Source organism: Perognathus longimembris, chromosome 1 (genome assembly GCF_023159225.1).
Source record: "Perognathus longimembris pacificus isolate PPM17 chromosome 1, ASM2315922v1, whole genome shotgun sequence".
In the NCBI taxonomy this organism is placed as follows: Eukaryota; Metazoa; Chordata; class Mammalia; order Rodentia; family Heteromyidae; genus Perognathus; species Perognathus longimembris.
The window spans coordinates 99,995,854-100,019,168 of NC_063161.1; the positions used below are offsets into that span (position 1 = coordinate 99,995,854).

Consider the following 23,315-nt stretch of genomic DNA (forward strand, 5'->3'; position numbering starts at 1 on the left):
TAGGGGAACACATTTAGAAGGAACACTGCTTGGTTTGGGGGTTGGGTTTCTTCCCCTCCAGAATGTATTTCATGTAAACGCTGGGTAAATACATTACAGATGGAGAGCATGAGACTGAGTGGCTGGTTGGGAGCCCACATGTGCCCCAGACGTGAGTGCCCCACTCTGGGATTGTAGTCTCTCTTGATTTAAGAATCAACTCACTGTTGGAGCCTCCTCACACTCCATGGTGCAAACCAGCTCAGGTGTCCTAACATGCTGCTCGGGTGCTTGGTTTTAGTTTAAAGTCCTTTGAACATAACAGAGTGGAATGTTAACTGGAGAAACACCCTGAAAAGATTCATTTGCTTTAATATATGTTACTGAGGCTTCAGATCTTGCTCCAAAAGGATGTATATTTCATTCACATTTTACATTTTCACCATATTATTCTTAGGAGCAATCCAGTGTTCTCTTGGCATAAATAAATTCTTTTCCTAATGCCTATCTAAAAAGTTACTTTAAGCTATTATAATGATTGTGTCAGGCATATGTTTGTATTTGTTCATGAGTCACTTTTTAAATAGATATTTTCAAGCCCAGAAATAAATCCAAAAAATGTTTCCAGTAGGTCTCAAAATTAGAGCAAGATTATAGAATTTGCAAAGTTACAAAGGTACTTAGCCATGTATAAAGACTTTGTCTCTTCCTTTTCCTTTTCTATTTTTCTCTCTCTCTCTCTCTCTCTCTCTCTCTCTCTCTCTCTCTCTCTCTCTCTCTCTCTCTCTCATTTAATTATAAAATGTTCCAAGTGCCTTTCAGAAGTCCCAAACCCCTGACAATGCACTCCTCAAGGCTCAGGGGCCTCTGGGTGCATCTCTCAAGGAAATAGAACGTTCTGTCCAGTTTGCAGCCATTTTTCAGACAGGAGTTAATTGGCAAATTTATTTTTCTTATCCCCTCAGGCACCACCAAGTCTGAAGATCGTGCTGCTTTGCTGAAGAAATTCAATGAGCCTGGGTCCCAGTATTTCATTTTCTTGCTGAGCACACGAGCTGGAGGCCTGGGTTTAAATCTCCAGGCAGCTGACACGGTGGTCATCTTTGACAGCGACTGGAATCCTCATCAGGTTAGCACATCTAACTTAGACACGCCATCTAAAGAGGAACCAAAAATTATCCACTGCATCGTTCACATCTATTGGCCCAAGCACATTTTCAAACAACTAGGTCATGTCTCTAAAGAGGAAAGGAAGCCCAAACAATGAGTAGAGCTCTTTTCTTTTTTGCTGATCCTGGTTCTTGAACTCTGGGCCTGGGCACTGTCTCTGAGCTCCTTTTGCTCAAGGCTAACACTCTACCACTTAGGCCACAGCTCAATGTCCATCTTTTTCTGTGAATAATTGGAAATAAGAATCATAAAGACTTTCCTGCCCTGGATGGCTTTGAACCATCATCCTCAAATCTCAGTCTCCTGAGTAGCTAGGATTATAAGCCTCTGGTGTCAGGCTAGGGCTGTTTTCTTATTTGTTATCATATGCGCATCTTTGAAGAGCTCAAGATTGGGGCTAACAAATGCAGTTCCTGCCTAGCTTTGATTGCCTGGGATTGCCATTGAATTACACTTGGTGAATGATAAATTAACAATGTTCCAGCAGCTGTAATGCTGCTGTACAGCATAATTTTAGCACACATTGGGTCCTGGGTCCAAATCTCTAGCACTAAAATTATTTTCAAAATAATAGCATTACTCTGTCTCAACCTCTTCACTCAGTTTTTATAGGCACTTGAGAATTAGTGGTTATTAATATTTATATTTCTGCCAGGTGCCAGTGGTTCACAACTGTATTTCTCATCCTCTAAGGAAGATGAGATGCAAACATCACAGTTCAAAGCCAGCCTGGGCAGGAAAGTTCATGAAAATCTTATCTCCAATTAACCCCACCACCACCCAAAGCATAAATGGAGCTGTGACTCAAGTAGTAGAATACCAGCCTTTAACAGAAAAAACCAAGTCACAACACCCAGGCCCTGAGCTTAAGTCCCGATACCAGCACCAGCCAATCAATCAATCTATCAATCTAATTGTACAGTTAAAGGAAACAAGGAAACAGAGCTAGGCCAGTTAAGTAATTTCCTACGGGCAAACAGTTACTATATGAGAGTTAATCTTCTATTTTGTACATTTTGTGTAAAATCATCTAAAAAAAAACCTTGTGGAGGGGCTGGGGACATGGCCTAGTGGCAAGAGTGCTTGCCTCATATACATGAGGCCCTGGGTTCAATTCCCCAGCACCACATATACAGAAAATGGCCAGAAGTGGCGCTGTAGCTCAAGTGGCAGAGTGCTAGCCTTGAGCAAAAAGAAGCCAGGGACAGTGCTCAGGCCCTGAGTCCAAGCCCCAGGACTGGCCAAAAAAAAAAAAGTCTTGTGGAGCATCTGTTCAAGCTCTTTTTAGATAAATTTAAAGGAGTATTTTGGGACCTTGAAAAAAAAAGTGTTGAATGGGTGGCTCTATGGCATAGGTTTCTTAACTGAACCTGCCTAGAAGATGCTGGGTAGAATGGTACTTACCAGGATTTGATTCATATTGGGGCAAGTGTTAGATTCAAACGAGAGGAAAAGAAAATCCAAATTTTACACATGAATGTGAGGTCTATATCCACTTTACATGAGCTCCTCCCAGAGCTGGGCTTTGCTCATCAGTGACATAGAGTTGGCTTTCTGCACTACTAGGAAGGTTACATGGTAAAAGTATTTACTGGCAGAAAGTATAGTTTAGGAGTACATTAAAATTATATGGAAACTTTTCAAGCCTCCTGTTCCTATCTGCCAGGTTTCTTATGAGGGGCTCTATATTCCTTTGGAAGCTCATAGGAGCATCCCTCTATAGAGGTTCTCACATACCTCTGTGTTGAAAGTTGAGAAGTAAAAGGATTAAAGTAGACTTCGTACTGAAATGTCCTGATTGACAAGAGTAGGGAGTGGCTTGCCCAGTATGTGAAATCCAAGTCTTAGAGAAACATTTTTAATATATCTTATGTATTTTGATATCCCATGTTACATTCCAATGTTCAGTCAGAGTTCATATTCATGTGGGAGAAATGTGATTTTCTTTTGACCATTTGGTATTCAGTATTCTGTAGGCATGTGTGGAAATGTGGGTCCTGTATGGTGCATACTGAGCTCAGCTGAGTGTCGAGAGAGAAGGAATGTGAGCTTTCTCTGCTCCTGGGGGAACTCAGTGAGGTTGGATGTTCAGGTCATTTCATTTACAGGTGCCTAAGCCTTTATTAGTAACTGTAGATGGAGAGTTCCCTATATTCACAATTTTCTCATCTGAGCTAACCATTTCTACTGAATCTCAGCTACTCAACTTCACTGGTTCTGTGTAAATTCTAAGTGTCCCCCAAAATTGATTCTAGAAATGCTAATTTACCATGGAAAGTGATTCTGGGCCACCTGTAAGTCTCTTCCTTTTCAACCACCTCCTTACCATTCTCTGACTTTATAAACTTTGGGACACAACTATATTACCAGTAGCTAAAAGACAACCTTTCAAAATCAAAATAAAATTACCTGGGGCTCACAACCATTCCCCCTTAATTATATGTGAGCTAAAGTGGTAACAGACCAAAAGACCCCAGATTTCCTTGGACATCCAACCAGGAGATCCTTAAACTGGGTTATACAACTCTGAAAGTTGTCACACCTGCCCAAGCTGGAATCACATCTATATGATTTGATAAACTGAGATGTCCAGGTTTTCCTGTCTGTCATTTAAACATGACCATTTAGGTGGCGCAAACTTCTTTACTCATTTTCAAAAATCAGTGATCCTAGAATGATATTGATAACAGTACTAAGTTTTCAGTAAAGGAACTAAAAGTTCTTCATTACTGCTTTCAAGTAATCATCAAAATATTAGCCATAACTGGGGTGCCAGTGGTTCATGCTTACAATGCTTGCTATTCGGGAAGCTGAGGTTTGAGGATCCAGGGGTTCAAAGCCACCTAGTAAAGACAAATCCTAGAGACTTGTTTCCAATTAATCAGCAGAGTGCCCAAAGTAAAGCTATGGTTCCAGTGGTACAACAGCAGCCTTAAACAAAAAAGCCAAACAGTACAGGCCCTGAGTTCAAACCCCAGTACTAGCTTATGAACTTATGAACAACAAAACTAGCATTAACTTTCTCAGGAACACAGCACCAGGACTCAACACACGTCTACACTTTAGAATTATAGAATTATATGGGTCTGAGTTTTACCCTACATATGTATTTCTATATGATGCCTAGCCCCAAAATGAAAGTTGTGAGGCTCTTTTTACCATATGGGATTCAGTATACCTGGAGGAAAAAAAAATCCTCTCTTAGTATTCTCTATCCTGCTGAATCAAAATTACAATAGAGAAAATAGAGAGGTTATTTGACAGATTCAAAACAAAAGCCTTCAATTTGCTTACTGGAAACTTACCCAAAAGCAAAGACCGAAAGGTCAAATCTTTGTATTATCAAGACTCTCCTTTTCCAGTGTTACTAGAAAGCATAGATTGGTACTTGCATACTTACATTTCTGACCAATGGAGTTAAAACTGTACTGTTACACAAAGCTACAACTTTTTATAAGCATAAAGCTGGGCAGTCTGAGACCACTGATAAAAGTAACCCCTTCAGTAATTATAGCACTCATTTCTTGGTCACCATGTTCACCCTTTCCCCCTCTTTGACCTTGGATCTCACAGGATTACATTCCCTAAATTTTTCCAGCCCAGCAATGTTCACTTTTTTGCTGCTTTCTGAGTAGATGTATGATCATTAACACACAAACACATACCCTTTGTCAGTGATGGCAAAACTATTGACAAATTCCCAAGGGCTCAAGAACTTTCTCTTTGTGTAGTTCCTCTGCTTTCTCACCTGTCACCGGTTACCACCTGCATCTTCCCATTGCTGTGGATTTGCGGACATCTTTTAGGACAGCAGTTTGCAAACTGTAGCTCATGGGCCAAGTCTGTTCACCATCTGCTTTTGTGCAACCTGAAAGTGGAGAATGGTTTTCACAGTTTTAGATATAAATATAGAAAAAGAGCTAGAGGATACCAGCCTTGGGAGAGAACAGCAGCTCAGTGTTTGCTCTGGTGGAGAGGACCTGGAATCTTTAGGATTGGGACCATGACAGAAACAGTTTACTGAACCTTGTTCTAGCCGCAATAGAAAAGTTGAAGTCACTGAAATGTTATCTGGCTACTGCTTGCATGTCATGGTTAATTTGTGTTGGGATTGATGATTAGATATCAGGACTCAACAACAACAAAAAAAAAACCTTTAAGGTTTCCCCTTTGGGTTTTAATTAGCTTCTTTACTCCTTTATATTCTCCCCTTAAAAAAAATTTTATTTTGGATGGAGTCAGCTATGCTCATGTTTTAGCATTATAAAGTTTACATTAAACTTATTCAAATATCTGTGGTAGGGGGGTGGGATCATCTGCCTAATTAGCTATTTAATTTCGAAAGTCTCCATAGCAACAACAAATGTCCTGGGTACCCATTTATCCAGTGTGTCCTTGTGTGCTATACAAGGAACTAGGAAACCCAATTGATTCAAGGGCCAGGCTTATAGCTACTGAGCATCAACTCTGTACAAATTATGGTGCCAGGAATGGGAGAGAAAACAAACCTTTTCCCTAAAATCATTGAATCTGGTGGGGGATATGTGTAAACAAGTAATTAGCATTGACTCAGCATTGTATTGAGTAGCCATATAATCAGGTAACTGTGCTTCATTAAGTTGATTTGAATATTTAATCCAGTTCTTTTTTATTATAAGAGTAACATATATGGAAAGTAAAAAATTGTTGAAACATGGGTAAACAAAATGAAAATAAAATATGATCTTTAATCTTGTCACCTGGAGATATAAACATTGGTTTGATCATTGATGTTTGTCCTCCCTAGCCATCACCTTGGTCTAGATATATATGCACACGAGATCATATTGTATATATTCTTTTATAATGTACAGTTTTTCACATAGAGTTTAGAATCATTAAATCTTATACAATATGATTTGGTTCTATATAGCTACCTACATGAAGTAGAACCTTCTAATTTAATTACTCTGTTGTCAGATGGTTAACTCAGCATTCTAAAAAATTATAAATGATAAGTGAAAGCATGTGTCTTGGCCATCCCAGAGGACCATGCGGAGATAATCACAGACAGGAGAAGAAAGTTCATAAGGAGGTTTATTAGTGGGGCCATAGTTCTCACGGGAGAGGGAGCTACAAGGCATCTGCACCTTATCCAGGTGGCAGCTTCTCTCTGGGGGTAAAGGGGAAGTAGTTAGGTAGTGAGTAGGAGTGGCTCATTAGGTATGGGTGGATCTGGGGGCTAGTGGGAGGAGCTGAGGACATGAGGCTAGGGAAATGCTAACAATAAGTAGTGCTAGGAAAGTGCGTGCTCATTGAAAATCTTTGGGCAAATCCATGGTTATTTTTTCTACATTTCAGTTAGTCTCAAATTAGTTGTACAGGAGGGTTTCATTTTGAAATATCCATGTAGGCATAGGACATACCCTGATCAGACTCACCCCTTCCATCATTCCCCTTTATTCCTCCTCCTCGATTTCTAAACTTATTTCAACAAACTTCACTAATCCATTTCCGCACATGTACATATGCATTTTTATGTATGCACCTTCCTTTATCCTCTCTGTTTTCCATGATTATTTCTTTAGAATACAATCCAGAAGTGAAATTTCTGAGTCTGAGCCCTTCCCAATTTAACATTTTGGTGCATTTGTGTTAAATTTGTTTACTACTCCTCTAGCAATCCTTCCATTTTCTACATTAAAAGTGGAGCAAGGCCCAAGAAATTGGCTGTTGTCTATCTATCTGTCTGTCTTATCTATCCACCTACCTACTTAACTAGCTGTGTACGCTATACATATATATATATATAATGTAATATATAGTCCTGGTATACACGTATGTCTGTACATATTAATATAATACAGGAATATACTATTTAGTGAAATTATAAAATTATCGTTAACACATCACACTTAAGGGATAGTTATGTCTTGCAAGTAAAAAGTAGTCATATGTAATATCTGAATCAAACTTTTGATATCAAAAGTACTGGATTTTGTTTTCGTTTCAGACTAATTCTGGTGGTAAGCCTATTGGCCAGTGAAAATACTTTGAGAACTGGATCACAAACTTCAGATGTGATTCCATTTGGCTTTCTTAATTTAACCCAAGCTTCCTCAATAAAGAATGAACTTGACATTTTTCTAAAGAAAGTATCTTGTGTGTTTTTAAAAATAAAAACAAAATCTTACCTTAGAAAAGGCTGATGAAAGAGCCCGCCCATACTTCCTTCTTGGGCAGTTATTGTTTTCCTGGACTAATCCGGCCACCTTGAACCTCACAGCCAGTTCTTCTCACAAACAGGATCTGCAAGCACAAGACCGAGCTCACCGCATTGGTCAACAGAACGAGGTCCGGGTGCTGAGACTCTGCACCGTGAACAGTGTGGAGGAGAAGATTCTTGCAGCTGCCAAATACAAGCTGAACGTGGATCAAAAAGTTATCCAGGCAGGCATGTTTGATCAGAAGTCTTCAAGCCACGAGCGGAGGGCATTCCTGCAGGCCATATTGGAACATGAAGAGGAAAATGAGGTATTCAAACAAGCCAAGTTCTTGAAATCAGTGACCTTTTGTCTCTGAAGGATTCAGAATAACCTTTTTATTCTTTAAAGAACTTCCTGGGCTGCTGTTAATTAAAAGGAATAGCTGTTATCTTATATCCACTAGCACAGAAAAACTTCTGAAATTTATCCAAATAAGTATCTGAAAAGCAGATGCCAGGGCCCTCAAGCCTTGGCCTGTGGATATTTTTCTCATTCGAGGAAGTACCACTAAGCCTGCTTTATTGTATTGCAAATGCTGCTTCCTGTAGGGCAGATGCAGAACTGCAGGCCAGACATCTGGCAGGGATGAAATCAGCCACAAGAGCAGAAAACCTGAAGGGGGGTCCTTCTGCACCTTTTCTTCCTTCCATACTCTTAAAGCCCTGTTTCTTTGTTGCTTTTTGGTTAGGGATAACAACAGCCCTGCAAAGATGTTTGCAGGGCGAGCCTTCCCAGCTGTGTTTGGCTCCTTTATCAATACTTGCACTTGGAAAGCAAGCCCTTAACCTACACTTAGGAAAAAAGCAGGGAAAAATAGTTAATTTCTTTCTTTTCATTTGCTATGTTTGTGTGAATAATGCAATGGTTTTATATTTCTTATAGAGCTTGTTTGGGTTACCACTTGTATTTTTTGATCACCAGTTTTAGTGATTTTATATTAAAAATTCATTATAGGGCTATAGCACATTACTTGTCAAGCATATGCAAGGCCCTTGTTTCAATCCAGAAATGAACGTGAAGTAGATTTTAAAAGTGTATCTATAAGGTCAGCACCAATCGTTCACATAAAACTGGCTTAGCATAGACAGGTTTGATTTCACATGCCTGTAACTATAAGTTGAACTGTAGGTTTATCTTATGTTCGCATGGAATGCTGGTTTCCTTGCATGTGTTAGATATAGTTTGAGTTTTGCCTTAAGTAGAAAATGGATATTTAAAGTCTTTCATAAATCAAAAGCCAGATTCTTTTAAAAGTCTTCCATGCTTTTTTGTGTGGAATGACTCTAAATATGAAGTAGAGTTTGATATTCAGGAATTCTGAGACAAATCCTGAATATTGAACCATAGGTTGGCTTTCTGCCTCCTAATTTGTCAGTCTTCTATGTTTGATTAATTATCATTTGAGCTTCATGAAAATGATGAATGATAACATATGCATGTGCACTCACACACCCACATATGTTTAGAGGTGTTTATTTGAAATAATTTACCATTTTTGATTCTTGAAATTGAATATTTGATACAAGACTTGAAGTCAGATTGTTATTATTTACATGTTTGGCCATCTCCAAAAAAAAAAAGGCAAAATGCTCTGTTGAGTGATATACGGTCACAAACCTGATATAAGCAGAGCTGATGCTCAGCCAGGAATCTCTGTTGCACTTTGGCTTATTTATTTTTTTGTTAGCCTGAGCTGGATGTTTTCAGTCTTTCCAAGCCATGGGGAAGGTGCTGATCTCCACCTGGCTTGAGGAATTTATGCCACTGCACCCAGCTGTGAGCAGCCCTGCTGGGTCTCCACATCCCTTCTAACAATGAGTATGTCAGGAAAATATCACCCTCCGTGGGTGGCTGGCGCCCTGATGAGAATTCCCCTGGGCACACTGATAGATTGTAGTCAGTGGCCCAGGTCTTAACCACCCAAGGCAGCACAGGCTGCCATTGTCACCATAGTACACCATGGAATGGGAGGGCACAGGGAACCCCGGACAATTTACTACAAACTTCCTGGCCATGTAGTGCTCCAAGAGGGCATTTTCCCTCCCCAGTGTACATGAGAAGCCTGGTCTACTGGGCCTCATTGATGGTAAGAAGGCCATGGTTCAAACAAGGTTACATTAGCTAGTCTGCTCTCCTTGTCTTTATTGTATGACATGTAATACTTGGATAAATGGACATTCATCAATCTGGAGGTAAGCAAAAATGGCAGGGTTTTATAGCAGTCATTGTTATTTTGAATCTTAGGTTTTCTACTTTATTGAACTGCAGGTATTTTTCACACTTACTAAGGCCCTACAATATATAGACATTAACTTGAAAGCAGACACAATCTTATTTAGGCTTCTAGTTCATTTGTAACTTCTTGTAAAACAGTTGCCTCTTTTAAATTGAGCTTCTTCACCCCCCCCCTCCCGCCCCCACCTCCACCAGTCATGGGGCTTGGACTCAGAGCCTAGGAACCTGGGCACTGGCCCTGAGCTTTCTTGCTAGGGCTAGTGTTGTACTACTTTGAGCCACAGCACCACTTCCACTTAGTTTGACTCATGTAATTGGATGTTCCAAGTTATTTTTTTCTCTTGCTTCCCTCCATGGTTGCCCTGAAGTTCCCCATTTGATTTTTAGCAAGCCTACTCAGCATATGATAAAAATAATTTTGGAAAATAAGTTCTATACTATATGGCCAATTATTAGAATCACCATTTTTAAACTATGGAAGTCATAACATCTGACTTTTTTTTTCAAAAGCTTGAAAAAACCTGCAAACTGTTCGTTTCTGAAGAATTAGTAGAGAATTACTGGGCCTTTGTTTAGCAGAATATAAAATAAAGCTTTTAGCGGGGCTCCATTGGCTCTTGCCTGTAATCCTAGCCAGTGACTCAGAAGGCTGAGATCTGAGAATAACAATTTGAAGCCAGGATTCTGGGCAGGAATATCTGTGAAACTCTTATCTTCAATTAACCACCACAAAGCTGGAGTTAAAACTGTGGTTCAAGTAGCAGAATACTAGACTTGAGCTGAAAAGCTAAGTAAGGTATAGCATTCAGTCCTTGAGTTCACGACTCAGTACTGGCGGACACACACACACACACACACACACACACACACACACACACACACTAAATAACAAAATGAAGCTTTAAGCCCTTTGTCATTACTTTCTCCACATTGATTAAACATATCTTAAAGATAGTATATTTGGCACACATGAGTTTTTGGTCTTGCTTTGTGTGTACAAAGTTTCACATACTTTCTTTTTTTTTTGCAAACCTTTGAAAATAAGCATTTATATTTGGGAGGTCAGTGAAATTAAAAGAATTAACATTAAGGACTTTTTCATATGGATTTCCTCATTTAATCCTTACATCCTGCTGGGAAGTAAATGTCACGCCCATAATACACATGAGGTCATTGAGGCGGAGAGACATTAAGTAATTTGTTTTAAATGTAACAGAAATAAGCTACACACCCAGGAGAAACCAGTATTTCTTCGAGTGCATCACATTTCCTCCCTAGACAGATTTTGCTGTGGGAAGATGGTGTGAATAGCTTGCAAAATACAAATGGCAAGTATAAACTCATACACACTTCTTTTTCTTTTCTGCCTGACCCCTGTGGTCTGGAGGACAGATTCTCCTTACTTATTTGTAGCTTGTTCCAGCTGTTCATCCTCTCTCCTAAAGCTTGTTCCATCATTGTGTTTTTAATCCCAGGAAGAAGATGAAGTACCAGACGACGAGACTCTGAACCAAATGATTGCTCGACGCGAGGAAGAATTTGACCTTTTTATGGTAATGTTGCAGACATGGAAACCAATGCCTTCCTCCTCTGCCCCTTTCTCTGTTAACCAAGGTGCCTGGAGTCTCTTGTACCCTGGCAGAGCATACTCATGGAGCCTGTGCCTTTCCTTCAGCTCAGAGTCTGCAAACTGGCTAGATTTAGCCTGCAGACATATTTTGTTTGGCCCACGCAGCATTTTTGAAAATTTCACAATAGTTGCCAACATGAAAAAGAATCCTGATTTCTGGCTTTGCTTGGAAAAGGATATAGGGCAGTATCAGACTCACAGCTTTGTAGGGAAACAGTTGGCCAGAGCTGAATAGCAGCTACACCCTCTGGACAGGCCATGTGGCTTACAGCTTTCCATAGACCCCCACACCTAGATTACTTCTAATCCCTGGCCCTTGATACTCAGGAAACCTGCCAGGCTCCTGTAGCATTTGAGTTTACAGCTGTGCTCTAGCTGGCTCCTTCCTGGATCAAAGCAAATCTGCTCTCTATAGGGGCAGGTGAACAACAACTAAATAGGCCCAGATGTGCCCCTGGTAATTGTAGCAGAGAGCATGCTTAAGCAAATAGGAACCTTTGAGATGTGTATAAAGGAAGATAGATCTTCCATTCAGAAAGCAAAACCTGCTGCATTTCAAAGTCAGTGGCAAAAAACCTTGGCATTTGAGAATTTAATATCTGTGGTTTCAACCCTGAAGTTCCATAATGCATAGCATCTGTAATGTTGCTGAAAGATAAATTCGATTTACATAGGAGGCAGGCTACAAACTAGTGTTTGTGGGGATCAAGACTCTTGGCTGATGTGGGAAGGCAGGGAGTCTGTTTAATAGTGCTCAGTGTCTTCATAAGGCTTTTGTGCTCAGTATCTTCAGTGACCAGAACGGTCCTGGACATTTACTAATCCATGAATAGTTATTTATTGAATGATTAGTGATATTTCCCAAGTTGCAGGCTTTGTCAAGACGTCAGAATGGCTCAGGACATGAAAGTTAAGAGGCTTCCTACAGTACCTTCAATCATTTTTATCTTTACCACAGACATTTAGTTTGATTTGTGGAAGGAATGAATGAATACAAAGCATGACTTTGGTGGTTGAATTCAGGAGAACCCTGACATCAGAGGTCCCAAACTGAAAAGTCCTTCGATCTCAGATAGGTATACCTGCATGAGCAAAGCAACTGCACAGGATATATGCACTGGAGATGGAGGTGGGAGGCAGCGATGTATAGCCAGCAATGACAGATTTTTTTCCAAGAAAAGGTGGACAAATACATTTCTGTATGCAATCTCTAGATTTCAGAGTGTTGGCAACTAAATTCAGGACTTCATTATTATACAACACAGCTGTCCAAACAAAATATAACAACAGGCCAAATGTGACCCAGAGGGTTTGCAATCTCTGCCTTCTTAGCTGAAGACAGTCTTGGAGAACAGAACTCCAGCTGTGTGGATGCTTCTGTTATTTTTGTGAGGTTTTATATGATTTTTACTTTGGGAACACTGTGTCCACATGTAACAATTCATGATAAATGACCACTAATTCTTGAGAAAATGAAGGTAACCATAGCAATAAACTCCTAACCTTGGGTATGTACTTCCCCAGCCCTTTTCCACTTGTGGCCCAAATGAGCTGCTTTACCCAGGTGAAGCCATTTCGGAAAAGATGGCAAGAGGAATGAGCCAAGACAGGTTGTTTATAAAAATCTAAATTTTTAAACTGCTACTGTTGGTCACCCCATTTATAGATTATATCCTGTTTAGGGAGATTGGAGGTTTATATTGGAAGTACTTGTTCTGTCCTTCAGGAATGTATTAAAATGCAGATGACTGGGAAACTCCAGGGCAAGAGGCCCTGAGCTTCCCTGGCTGTAATTCTGCACTTCTATGAGCTCAGAAACTCTGAAGACATGGGAGAGAACAAGCTGCCTGACATTGCACAAATTGGATTAGAACAGTTCAGAGCAGCCTTAAAATCAGGGAAAAGGAATACTTCTCCTTTCTTTCTTTTGGGCTGGGCATTTGTAGAAAAAAAAAAAAAAAAGAACATATACCCAAGGCTCTGGACTCTTTTAACTTGAGAATGCAAAGAAACGGGCTTGTAACGGGTGAGGCTTGTTAGGAAACACAATTTTTTGTAGGCACTTTGATTTTTTTATATTTTCACGCTGTTTTTTGTTGTTGTTTTTGTTTTTAAGGTTGGTTTCTATTTTTTTAGCTTTCTAATCTGCTGGCTGCCTTTAGTCAATTCACTCTTCGTTAGCACCTCCACCAGGGGGCAGGAAATAAAGTTAGAATCCTTGCCAGCTACTCTGATTAAAAAGTTTAGTGAGAGACAAGACTGGAATGTTAGCTAGAAAAGCCTCCGAGGTTCAAATATTTGAACTCGTTATTCACTGTTATAAAAGAATGACTAATGTATATAAAATGAATGCAAGCTTAACATCTGGTTTTATATCATAGATACTGTAGGCAACATAAAAGTGAGCCATTTCTTTGAGATGTTTCTTTTTTTTTTGTTTTTTGTTTTTTGGCCAGTCCTGGGCCTTTAACTCAGGGGCTGAGCACTGTCCCTGGCTTCCTTTTGCTCAAGGCTAGCACTCTGCCACTTGAGCCACAGCGCCACTTCTGGCCATTTTCTGTATATGTGGTGCTGGGGAATTGAACCCAGGGCCTCATGTATACGAGGCAAGCTCTCTTGCCACTAGGCCATATCCCCAGCCCGAGATGTTTCTTTTAAATATTTGTTGTTTCTTTTTAAAAATTGACTTCAAAAAGTCACTTTTTTATGTTGCTTACCTGTGACTTTTAACTGGAAAAAGTTTTTTTGACAGCTCGCGATACTTATTTAAAACATTTTCTGACATATACATATTAGGCTTTTAGATGCTATGTTCTCTACAAAGGCAAGACATACTTTTTTATTTTTTTATTTTTTGCCAGTCCTGGGCCTTGGACTCAGGGCCTGAGCACTGTCCCTGGCTTCTTTTTGCTCAAGGCTAGCACTCTACCACTTGAGTCACAGCGCCACTTCTGGCCATTTTCTGTATATGTGGTGCTGGGGAATCGAACCCAGGGCTTCAAGTATACGAGGCAAGCGCTCTTGCCACTAGGCCATATCCCCAACCCAAGACATACTTTTTTAAATAATTATAAGTGTCTCAAATAATTATAAGGGTCTCAAACAAAGGATGGTTTGTGTTACTAAAGAAGGTATATCCTTCTTCTTGAATATGACTGTAGATTTTTTTTGGGGGGGCGGGCTGGCCCTGGGGCTTGAATTCAGGGCCTGAGCACTGTCCCTGGCTTCTTTTTGCTCAAGACTAGCACTCTACCACTTGAGCCACAGTTCCACTTCTGGCCTTTTCTGTTTATGTGGTGCTTAGGAATCAAATTCAGGGCTTTGTGCATGCTAGGCAAGTACTCTACCGCTAAGCCACATTCCTAGCCCCTAGAGTTTTTTCTTTTTTTTTTTTAACTGGTGGAATCTCATGTAATAACTAGTCACTTTAAGCCTATTATACGTATACTACCTTTCTTGAAATTAAAAAAAAAAGTTAATAATTTATTTGAATCAAACAGATCAACTCTCCCAGCTGTGGGTCTAAGCATAGCCTACATCCATTTACAGGCTCTGGTATAGATAAATGTAGTGGTATAACCAAAAGTTGAAGTGGCAATATTTTGTCACCTCAATGTAGAACACCAACAACAAAGTTTCTTTTTTCTTATTAATTATCTAATAACTGTCTGAAGATGGCTTCCTGCAACCTCTCTTTCAGATCCAGCTGTGCATAAGGCATCCTCTATGTGCTTATTATGACAGTTTGGAGGATCTCATTTCTGATAGCAAAGCATTAAATAGCAGGATTAAGCAGAGCATTGCATGCTAAGTATAGCACATGACAGAGCAGCTACATTTATCTACCAATGCGACTTCACCACACACCAAGTCTACCCCAGCTTGGAAGCATAATGGTTTCCAAAAATGTCAAAGTGTAGTTTAAGGAATATTGAGCTTTAAATTTTCGATAGTACGTAGGGGTCATATTTGGTTTGGGGGACTAGATATTTCATTTGCATTTTATCAGTTTTAGTTTTTTAGGAAAAGAAATATGTATCAAATCACTGTTTTCATACATTTGAACAGAAGGAAGAGGGAAAAGGTAAATAATGATTAAAGATCTAATTTGTTTATGGAAAAGATTATCTAACTAGTGCTACATAACTTGAAATTCAACGGTGCTTTTATTTAAAAAAAATCTATCTGAATGTTTAGGTATAACTGAAACCTGACAATATGGCATTTAGTTTATTTACAAATAAATCTTTAAAAAGAATAGGAGGTGGAGACACAGACATTTTGAAAGCAATCGAGAGATTTCTCCTAGGGGGCACAGAAATGGAAAGAGGAAGGGTGACCAAAATGTAGTCGTTATATTCATCGTGCATTATATAGAAAACTACATACTTGAGGGTAGTGATGGGATGGAGAAATGGGGGAGAACAAAGGAAGAGCTGACCTTGACCAAAAAGTCATAACCTGACTTATGGAATTGTAATCCCTTTCTATAATTATGTAATAATAGTATAGTAGCAATAATAATAGTGATACTTCTCCTATAACTTGGCCAGTTGATAAATAATTACCTCTGATGTTTGTCTGTGTGGTGTGATATTCTCATAAGAGCTAAAATGTTTGAAGGTAAATAATGGGGAACATTTTTTCCCATAATGCCCATAGTGGGTTGAAAATTTAGTGCATTTATAACTAACCAAATATTGACCCTTTCCATGTCCAACTGTGAGTGGCTATTCTGTAGTAATATGGTGAGTCAGTCCCACATCCCCAAATCCTCTTGAATAAAAAGAAAGGTTCTTAATGAATTTTCTGTTTTATATGCCCAAGGAATTCATTGCATCCAAAGAAGCAAGGATTAATACAGACAGAGCTCTTCTTCTTCTTCTTCTTTTTTTTTAATGCATCTCCACCTTGGATTTTTTTCTAGAACTTACGAGAAAGCTTTGTATACATAGATTAGGAAGAAGAATTCTTGAAGACTATGTTTAAATGTAAAACTGAGATTCAAAAGCTGGTCTACCTTGAGGTAGATCCTAGGTTGTTTTAGGGATGAACTAGAACAAGTGAACATTTTAGATCATAGAGACCCCAAAGGACCCTTCAGCATTCTAAGAAAAATTGTGTGAACTGTAGTTCGGTACCAGGGTATGGAATCCTCAAGCTCTGATGACGCTTCTCTTCCTATCTCTAGCGCATGGACATGGACCGGCGGAGAGAAGATGCTCGAAATCCAAAGCGTAAACCGCGCCTAATGGAGGAAGATGAGCTGCCCTCTTGGATTATTAAGGATGATGCTGAAGTAGAAAGGCTCACGTGTGAAGAAGAGGAAGAGAAAATATTTGGCAGGGGCTCTCGCCAGCGCCGCGATGTGGACTACAGCGATGCCCTCACAGAGAAGCAATGGCTCCGGGTAGGTGTGGCTTCTTAACTCCACCTTGGATGGTTGGACTGGTTTTGGTGGCTTGGAGAAATCAAGAGGAGCTGGAATTCCCTATGGGTCAAGTTGTTGGTACCAGGGAAAAGACTCTTGAACCTGGAAGGTGAGAGTCATTCTGCTAGTGGCGCAGTGGATCATGTTTCAAGGTGATACTTAGAAAAGATCAAATGAAACCTTTTTTTCCCAGAGCGGAATTGGCCTTTGGATGCCCAAGGTTATTAGAGCTGTGAGCCCCACTAATGTTTTATTACCAGTTGTCTGGTCATGCGTCACTCTCTCAAACTCAGAATTAAAATGGAGAAGGGGTCTTAGAGATCTTCTTAATTGGTCTTTAATTGGAGTTTTGCTTCTGCAAGGCCTGCAAAGAGAGTTCAGAGGCAACAGATCGTTCACAGTGTTCTAGCTGTGTTAATTTATAGAGGCCCAGCCTGTTTAGATCTCTTTTGGTTTGTTGAAGTAATTGAAGCCCAGAGAGGTTGTACTGTGAGTCAGGACACACAGCTGGAAAGAAATAGCAGAATCAGTGGGTGCTGATGTGTCTGTGTGTTCAATTTTGTTTGGATTTGACCCATCTATTGCAACACAGATGAGAGCCTGGGACATCGTCACTGATGGCTGAGAATGTTATTCTCCAGTTTGTGTTTTGGTTTTTTGAGGGTGTTTTTTTTGTCTTGTTTTGGGTTTTCTCTTTGGAAAATAATGATTTCTCATTTTGAGTGAAGAGTGAAATCTCATGCTGTTCCTTGGAGATCCCAGAAATGCCAGAATGCTCGTGTGAGCTGCGGGTGTGATTATAGAGGCCAGTGGCATGCTTTCCTTGGAAGGGTTGGCTCTGCTTTTCAACGTGAGGAGCAGAGTTAGTACCTTGCAAAGCAGAGTATACATTCATTCCACACGCAGGGCCAGTAAATGAGAGCTGGAAATAGTAAGTGCCTTTGGGTAAAAACCAAACAAAACAGAAGCTGTTGTTGGGAACCTTTCTTTTCATTTTCTAACAAGAGAATGCAGTTCCCCAGCCTTTCAAGATGAAGATTTTAGGGCCCAGCCACAAGTAGATAGGTGGATACAAAGGCAATGGGAGGATTCTGAGATTGGATATCAAAGGTAGACAGGGCTTAGTGCCACTTGAGATGTGATTCACTCGGGGTGTTGTATGATAAGAGAAGTGTGACCTGAATTTTGAAAAGATTGAAGTCTGCGCCATTCTCAAGACAGGCTAAGAAAGCATCGCTCATATTTATGGTTGAACAATTGGCATGGAAAATGTAACTTGTGCGTCATTGTTTCCCTATCATATCCAGCGGTTCCAGTGACCTCACAGTGTGGGTCTATGAATTTCCTTTGTTCTTTTGTTTTAGCATTAAGGCTGTATCTGTAATCATTAAGGATTTATTCTATAATGAGAAGAATTTTTATTTAACATTCATTTCTGAGCTCAGGAAAATGCTTTTCTTTTTCTTTTAATTACTTAAGCAATAAATGAAGTACCTGGAGTGTTATTTTAGAAAATGAGATGACCATAATCAAGGCCAACATTTTAAAAAATCACTTTTTGCATGTAAATAATCTCCTGATTTTACAAGCAAAATAACCCTGTTAGAATGTCACTGAACTTATCTCTTATACTATAATCATTGAGAAATGCATTTTAGAAGATTAGCATGAATCTTGGAAAGTATTTGAATTAAAGACACCTTATTTTTTTCCCTGCTTATATCCCTGAACATTAGCACAATACCCAGTGGATTCTAAGCACAAAAATGAATGTTTATAAAAATGAAAGCCACTAACTTAGCAGTAATGTTAGGATTGCAGTTCTCTTTTTAGTGTGTCTGGTAGACTCCCTTTCTTTTCACAGCAGGCATATCCATAAATGGAAAACGAGTTTGTCTTGGGAAAGTACACTGTAGATATCAAGGTTTATAATTTAACCCTAAGGTACCTTGCAACATGCCCTGTTCTCCAAGGAGATGGAAAGTATTCTCTGTTGAACTTTGCTATAAATGTATCTCCTTGTAATGAATTTTTTAAAAACCGATGTCCATATTTTGTAATGGGTTCACAACGTGTTGTTAAGTAGGCAAGACACAAGATTAATACAGAACACTCCTTGGCCCTCACAGTGATGCTTACTACCCTTTGTTTTCCTGTCCACCCAGCAGCAATCCTGTTTGATAGCAACCTGTTAAGTTTTGTTTTAATAAAAGGAAATCTAGGAAGTTCTCATGGGCCTGAAAGTGAAGAGATGTTCTTTAGTGCTGATGATTGAACACACTGAGCAAACTGAGCCAGCACAGCTTTGAAAGGGAGATTGGCAAGGACTGTCGTGTAAGAAATGCTCTAACAGGGCTGAAATAATTCTGCTTTTTCCTGGCAATGTTTTACAAAGCCTGTTTGGCTGAGGCATCGAAGACCCATAGCATCCCAGAGCTGGAAGGCAGCTGAATGGAGCAGCTACCATCCCATCTCGTGCTTAAATCACACTCTGCAGGCTTCACGCCAAGAGGCTGGCCATCCTTCAAAGGAAACATACTACCTTTTTGTCTCCATAGCCCCTCCAGTTCAAGGTCAGTTCAGATTGTTGGTCTTTCCTCTCTTGGGACAAAAATCCTCTTTCCCTGTAGCTGCTGTTTACTCGCCTTAATTCTAGTCCTCGGAGAGAACAGAACAATATGCTTTCTGTCTTTAGCATCACAGCCTCATAGATAAAATATTGGAGGACTGGTGATCAGTATGGAATGAATTTCCCTACACTCCTCTTTCTTTTGAACTTTAAGGTCCAATTCAATTGCTTCTTTCTCCTGATGCCTTGGTACTAATCACACTTCCCACAGTGCTCTCAATTACTTTGTTTGTCCTTCTGTCACAGCCCTATTCTAACTTTCCAGTGTGCATGGTCATTGCCAGCATGCCTGATTCCCTGACTGGTTAACGTAAGCTGAATCTATCTATGTCTTGTTAGAATTTAGTGCTTCCATGTGCAAGTAAAAAATACCCTGATTGCCACATTGAAATAGTCCCAGTATGAAGTACATCTTATCCTGATGTATAAGAGGATAGATGAGGATAATGTATACTACTGAAACAGATAATTCCTACACGGACTTGTCCAAAAGACTGAATCAGAGCTTAGTTATTAACTCACATGAAAGCCCATGGTAGGAGTTACTCATTGATGAGGACACTTATTCCCAGATAGCTATTCGGATAGCTGGGCCGATAAAGCCTTTGCCAATGTGGTCAACTCCACCCTCATGGCTAAATGGGGAAACATGGCGCCATGGGCCTAGAGTTCCTATGGGCTGCTCCTAAGTGGTTATACATTGCATCCATTGTCCTCCAACTAGCTAGAACTGGCTACTCAGTAGCTACTCAGAGGAGAGGAAGAAATATGTTCTGGCTGTGAGCTCAGGAGAGTAAGGGTTTTTGTTGTTGTTGTTGTTTTGTTTTTTGCCAATCCTGGGGCTTGAACTCAGGGACTGAGCACTGTCCCTGGCTTCTTTTTGTTCAAGGCTAGCACTCTGCCACTTGAGCCACAGCGCCACTTCTGGCCTTTTCTATATATGTGGTGCTGAGGATTCGAACCCAGGGCTTCATGTATACGAGGCAAGCACTCTTGCCACTAGGCCATATTCCCAGCCCCTAGGAAAGTAAGATTTTAATGAACACCTACCCAGCCTTCTCTGCCTCAGCTACTTAGGATAAATGTAAAAGATATTGCTGCTTTCCTTGAAAGCTACTATATAGTTTTATCACAAACAGGTTTATTTTGTAGTCATAGTATGCTAACAATTCCACAGTGCTCTGGAGAGAATCTAATTAGTTGAAGAATTCTTACCGTATTTTTTACCCTGTATTTATTCTATTATAATGAGGAAGATCACAATTTCCAATACAGTTTTGAAAAAAGGAAGTATTTTAAGTTGCTTTGAAATCCCTGTTTCCATTGAATCTTAAATGCCTTTGATGATAGCCATTTTCAAGTTAACTTCATTCATCTTTGTGAGGTGGTCAGTTCAACATCCTCATATCCAAGGGGCTGTTTCCTCAAATTTCTCAACACATCTTCCTTCCCCAAATATTGTGGGTAATACTGGATGCTATTGTTTCTGTATAGCCTTGGGGTGGGCATTTTAATTCTCTTCCTACCCTCTGAGACAGTTACAGGGCTGTGGTCTGTTGTTGTTTTGGGAGGTCTTGGTAGGCAGTTGGCCCAATCTCGTGTGCTTGGAGATTTTGATGGTATGTTCTCTTGAAGTCTGGAGTCTTAGTCATGGCTCTAGCTGAAAGTAGTTCTGCATCCTGAAGTACCATTTAGAAGTCTGGCCTCTTGGTCTCTCCATTCTCACGTGCCCTGTTTAAAACACCCTCTCAGCTACTTCTTGCGAACTATATTAGGATGAAGTACAATTGTCCTGTCCTCAACAAGTGTTGAGTCACTACCAGGCCTGTCAGGCCTGAAAATACTAGAATCTGATGACTGGGCAGGTCCAAGAACTTCTTTAAATGAACAATACAAAATGTCTCACATTATTTTGTCAAAGTTTATGACCATATGACCATATGGCAAGGGACCATCTTGGAGCTTTGCAAGGTGTTTCTGAGAGAATTAATGCTCAAACTTTGTTAGCTTTTTAGTAAAATGCCTCTGTGAACATTTCTGATGCTTTGTTCCCATGTTACCTCCTAGCTCCACTCTCCTCAGCATTGGAGATTTGACTCCAGTCAGGACAATATTCTATCTATACCCCATCAGCAATGCTGCCACTAATACTAAGAGTCAGCAAAGACCCCATAAGGTCTAGGGATCAGTCAAGACTGCCCACACTTCTGACTGACTGGCTGTAAGTGCAGGATTTTCACAAACCTTTTGCATTCCATAATTTGCTAAAAACAGAATTTAGGAAAATGTCTATTGGGACTACAGTTACATATATACAAATCAAGTGAACCAACCAAATGCGGAGAAGCTGAAGTGAGGTCTAGAAGGAACACTTTGCTCTTTGGCCTCTTTTCATGGAATCAAGGTGCGTGATTTTCCAAACACATCAGCAAGTTCCCCAGATAGCTGCCCACTGAGCTTTGTTGTTCAGAGTTTTAATTAGGGTTTCATTATGTAGGCATACTTAGCTATGTGATAAACTCAGTTTCCAGGCTCTCTACCCTCTCTGGAGATCAGACTGGGTATTATGGTTTGGATCCCCCCACATGGGAGGGTGTGGGAAATATGATAGAAGTATATCCTATATATGTATGAAAATCGCATGCTGAAACCCCTTAAAAACTGAAAATTCATTAGTCAGATTTTTTGCTTTGTTTTGTTTTTGCCAGTCCTGGGGCTTGAACTCAGGGCCTGAGCACTGTCCCTGGCTTCTTATCGCTCAAGGCTAGCACTCTGCCACTTGAGCCACAGCGCCACTTCCAGCCTTTTCTATATACGTGGTGCTGAGGAATCGAACCCAGGGCTTCATGTATACGAGACGAGCACTTTACCACTAGGCCATATTCCCAGCCCCCATTAGTCAGATTTTAATGACATCATTGGGAAGTGCTAGAAGGTGAAACTTGATTGGATGATCAGGTCACTGAGGGTATGCCTTTGAAGGGTGTCTGGTTTCCAGTTTCTTCCCATCATACTTTCTGCTTCTTGGTTGCCATGAAGTGGGCAGCTTCACTGTGTTGTTGTCCCCCTCCTCTATGATGTTCTGACTCACTGCAGACCCACAGACACAGAACCAAGTGATCCTCGACTGAAAATTTTGAAGCCAAACACAGATATTTTGACCTTTAACCTGTTTCTAGTTTGTATTTGTCAGAATAACCACAAGCTAACTAATACACAGGGCAAAGTCTCATCCCTGTGATAACTTTCTTTGAAACTCTTAGAAGCTTTCTTAGAAACATTCCAGGAGGGGCTGGAAATATAGCTTGGTGGTAAGAGTGCTTGCCTCATATACATGAAGCCCTGGGTTTGATTCCTCAGTACCATATATATAGAAAACGACCAGAAGTTACGCTGTGGCTCAAGTGGCAGAGTGCTAGCCTTAAGCAGAAAGAAGCCAGGGACAGTGCTCAGGCCCTGAGTTCAAGCTCCAGGACTGGCAAAAAAAGAAACATCCCAGGAGGTGCCCAGACAAATCCTTTATTGCAGTAGGTAATGGTGTCTTCAGGCCTGACCTCGTATTTCACTTCCTCTTTGCTTCCTTTCCCCCTGGTAGAAGGTGGTTCTCTGCTTTCCTCTCTTGTCATACAGTAACTTCCAGGGCTTTGCACTGTCCTTTTGAGGACTCACCACCTGCCTGGCTTGATTCTGGAACCAAGGGAAATCTTGGAGACTGAGCCAGGTGCCAAAGGTACGAAGTTGATAAGTCAACCAAATAATAGATGAGCAGAGAGAGCACTGGTGTGTTTGGGCAGTTTTAAAAAGAAGGGCCTGTCTTTCACTGGGAAGCCTCACACATGTTCTTTTAGGGAGACTCGTCACTTATAGAGTATGCTTAGTTTGGGGAGCCACATGTGCAAAAGAAAAGATGGCAGCAAAACAATTCTTACAGAGAATAAGCAGCAATGTTTTTATCAAGTCACCTAAAAAGAATGAACCGGAGTGACCTGATGATTT

The 23,315-nt window shown here is 40.3% G+C and overlaps 1 protein-coding gene across 5 annotated transcripts in view; it reads left to right on the forward strand.

The window, feature by feature from the left end:
* Smarca2 (SWI/SNF related, matrix associated, actin dependent regulator of chromatin, subfamily a, member 2) overlaps positions 1 to 23,315 on the forward strand; it is a 171,687-nt gene that overhangs the window by 95,431 nt on the left and 52,941 nt on the right. For all 5 annotated transcript variants that reach the window (XM_048347869.1, XM_048354923.1, XM_048362341.1 and 2 more), the window contains exons 24-27: positions 945 to 1,108; positions 7,435 to 7,662; positions 11,105 to 11,182; positions 16,451 to 16,669. In XM_048347869.1, the coding sequence (XP_048203826.1) occupies positions 945 to 1,108; positions 7,435 to 7,662; positions 11,105 to 11,182; positions 16,451 to 16,669 (689 nt within the window). The remainder of the gene's footprint in view (positions 1 to 944; positions 1,109 to 7,434; positions 7,663 to 11,104; positions 11,183 to 16,450; positions 16,670 to 23,315) is intronic.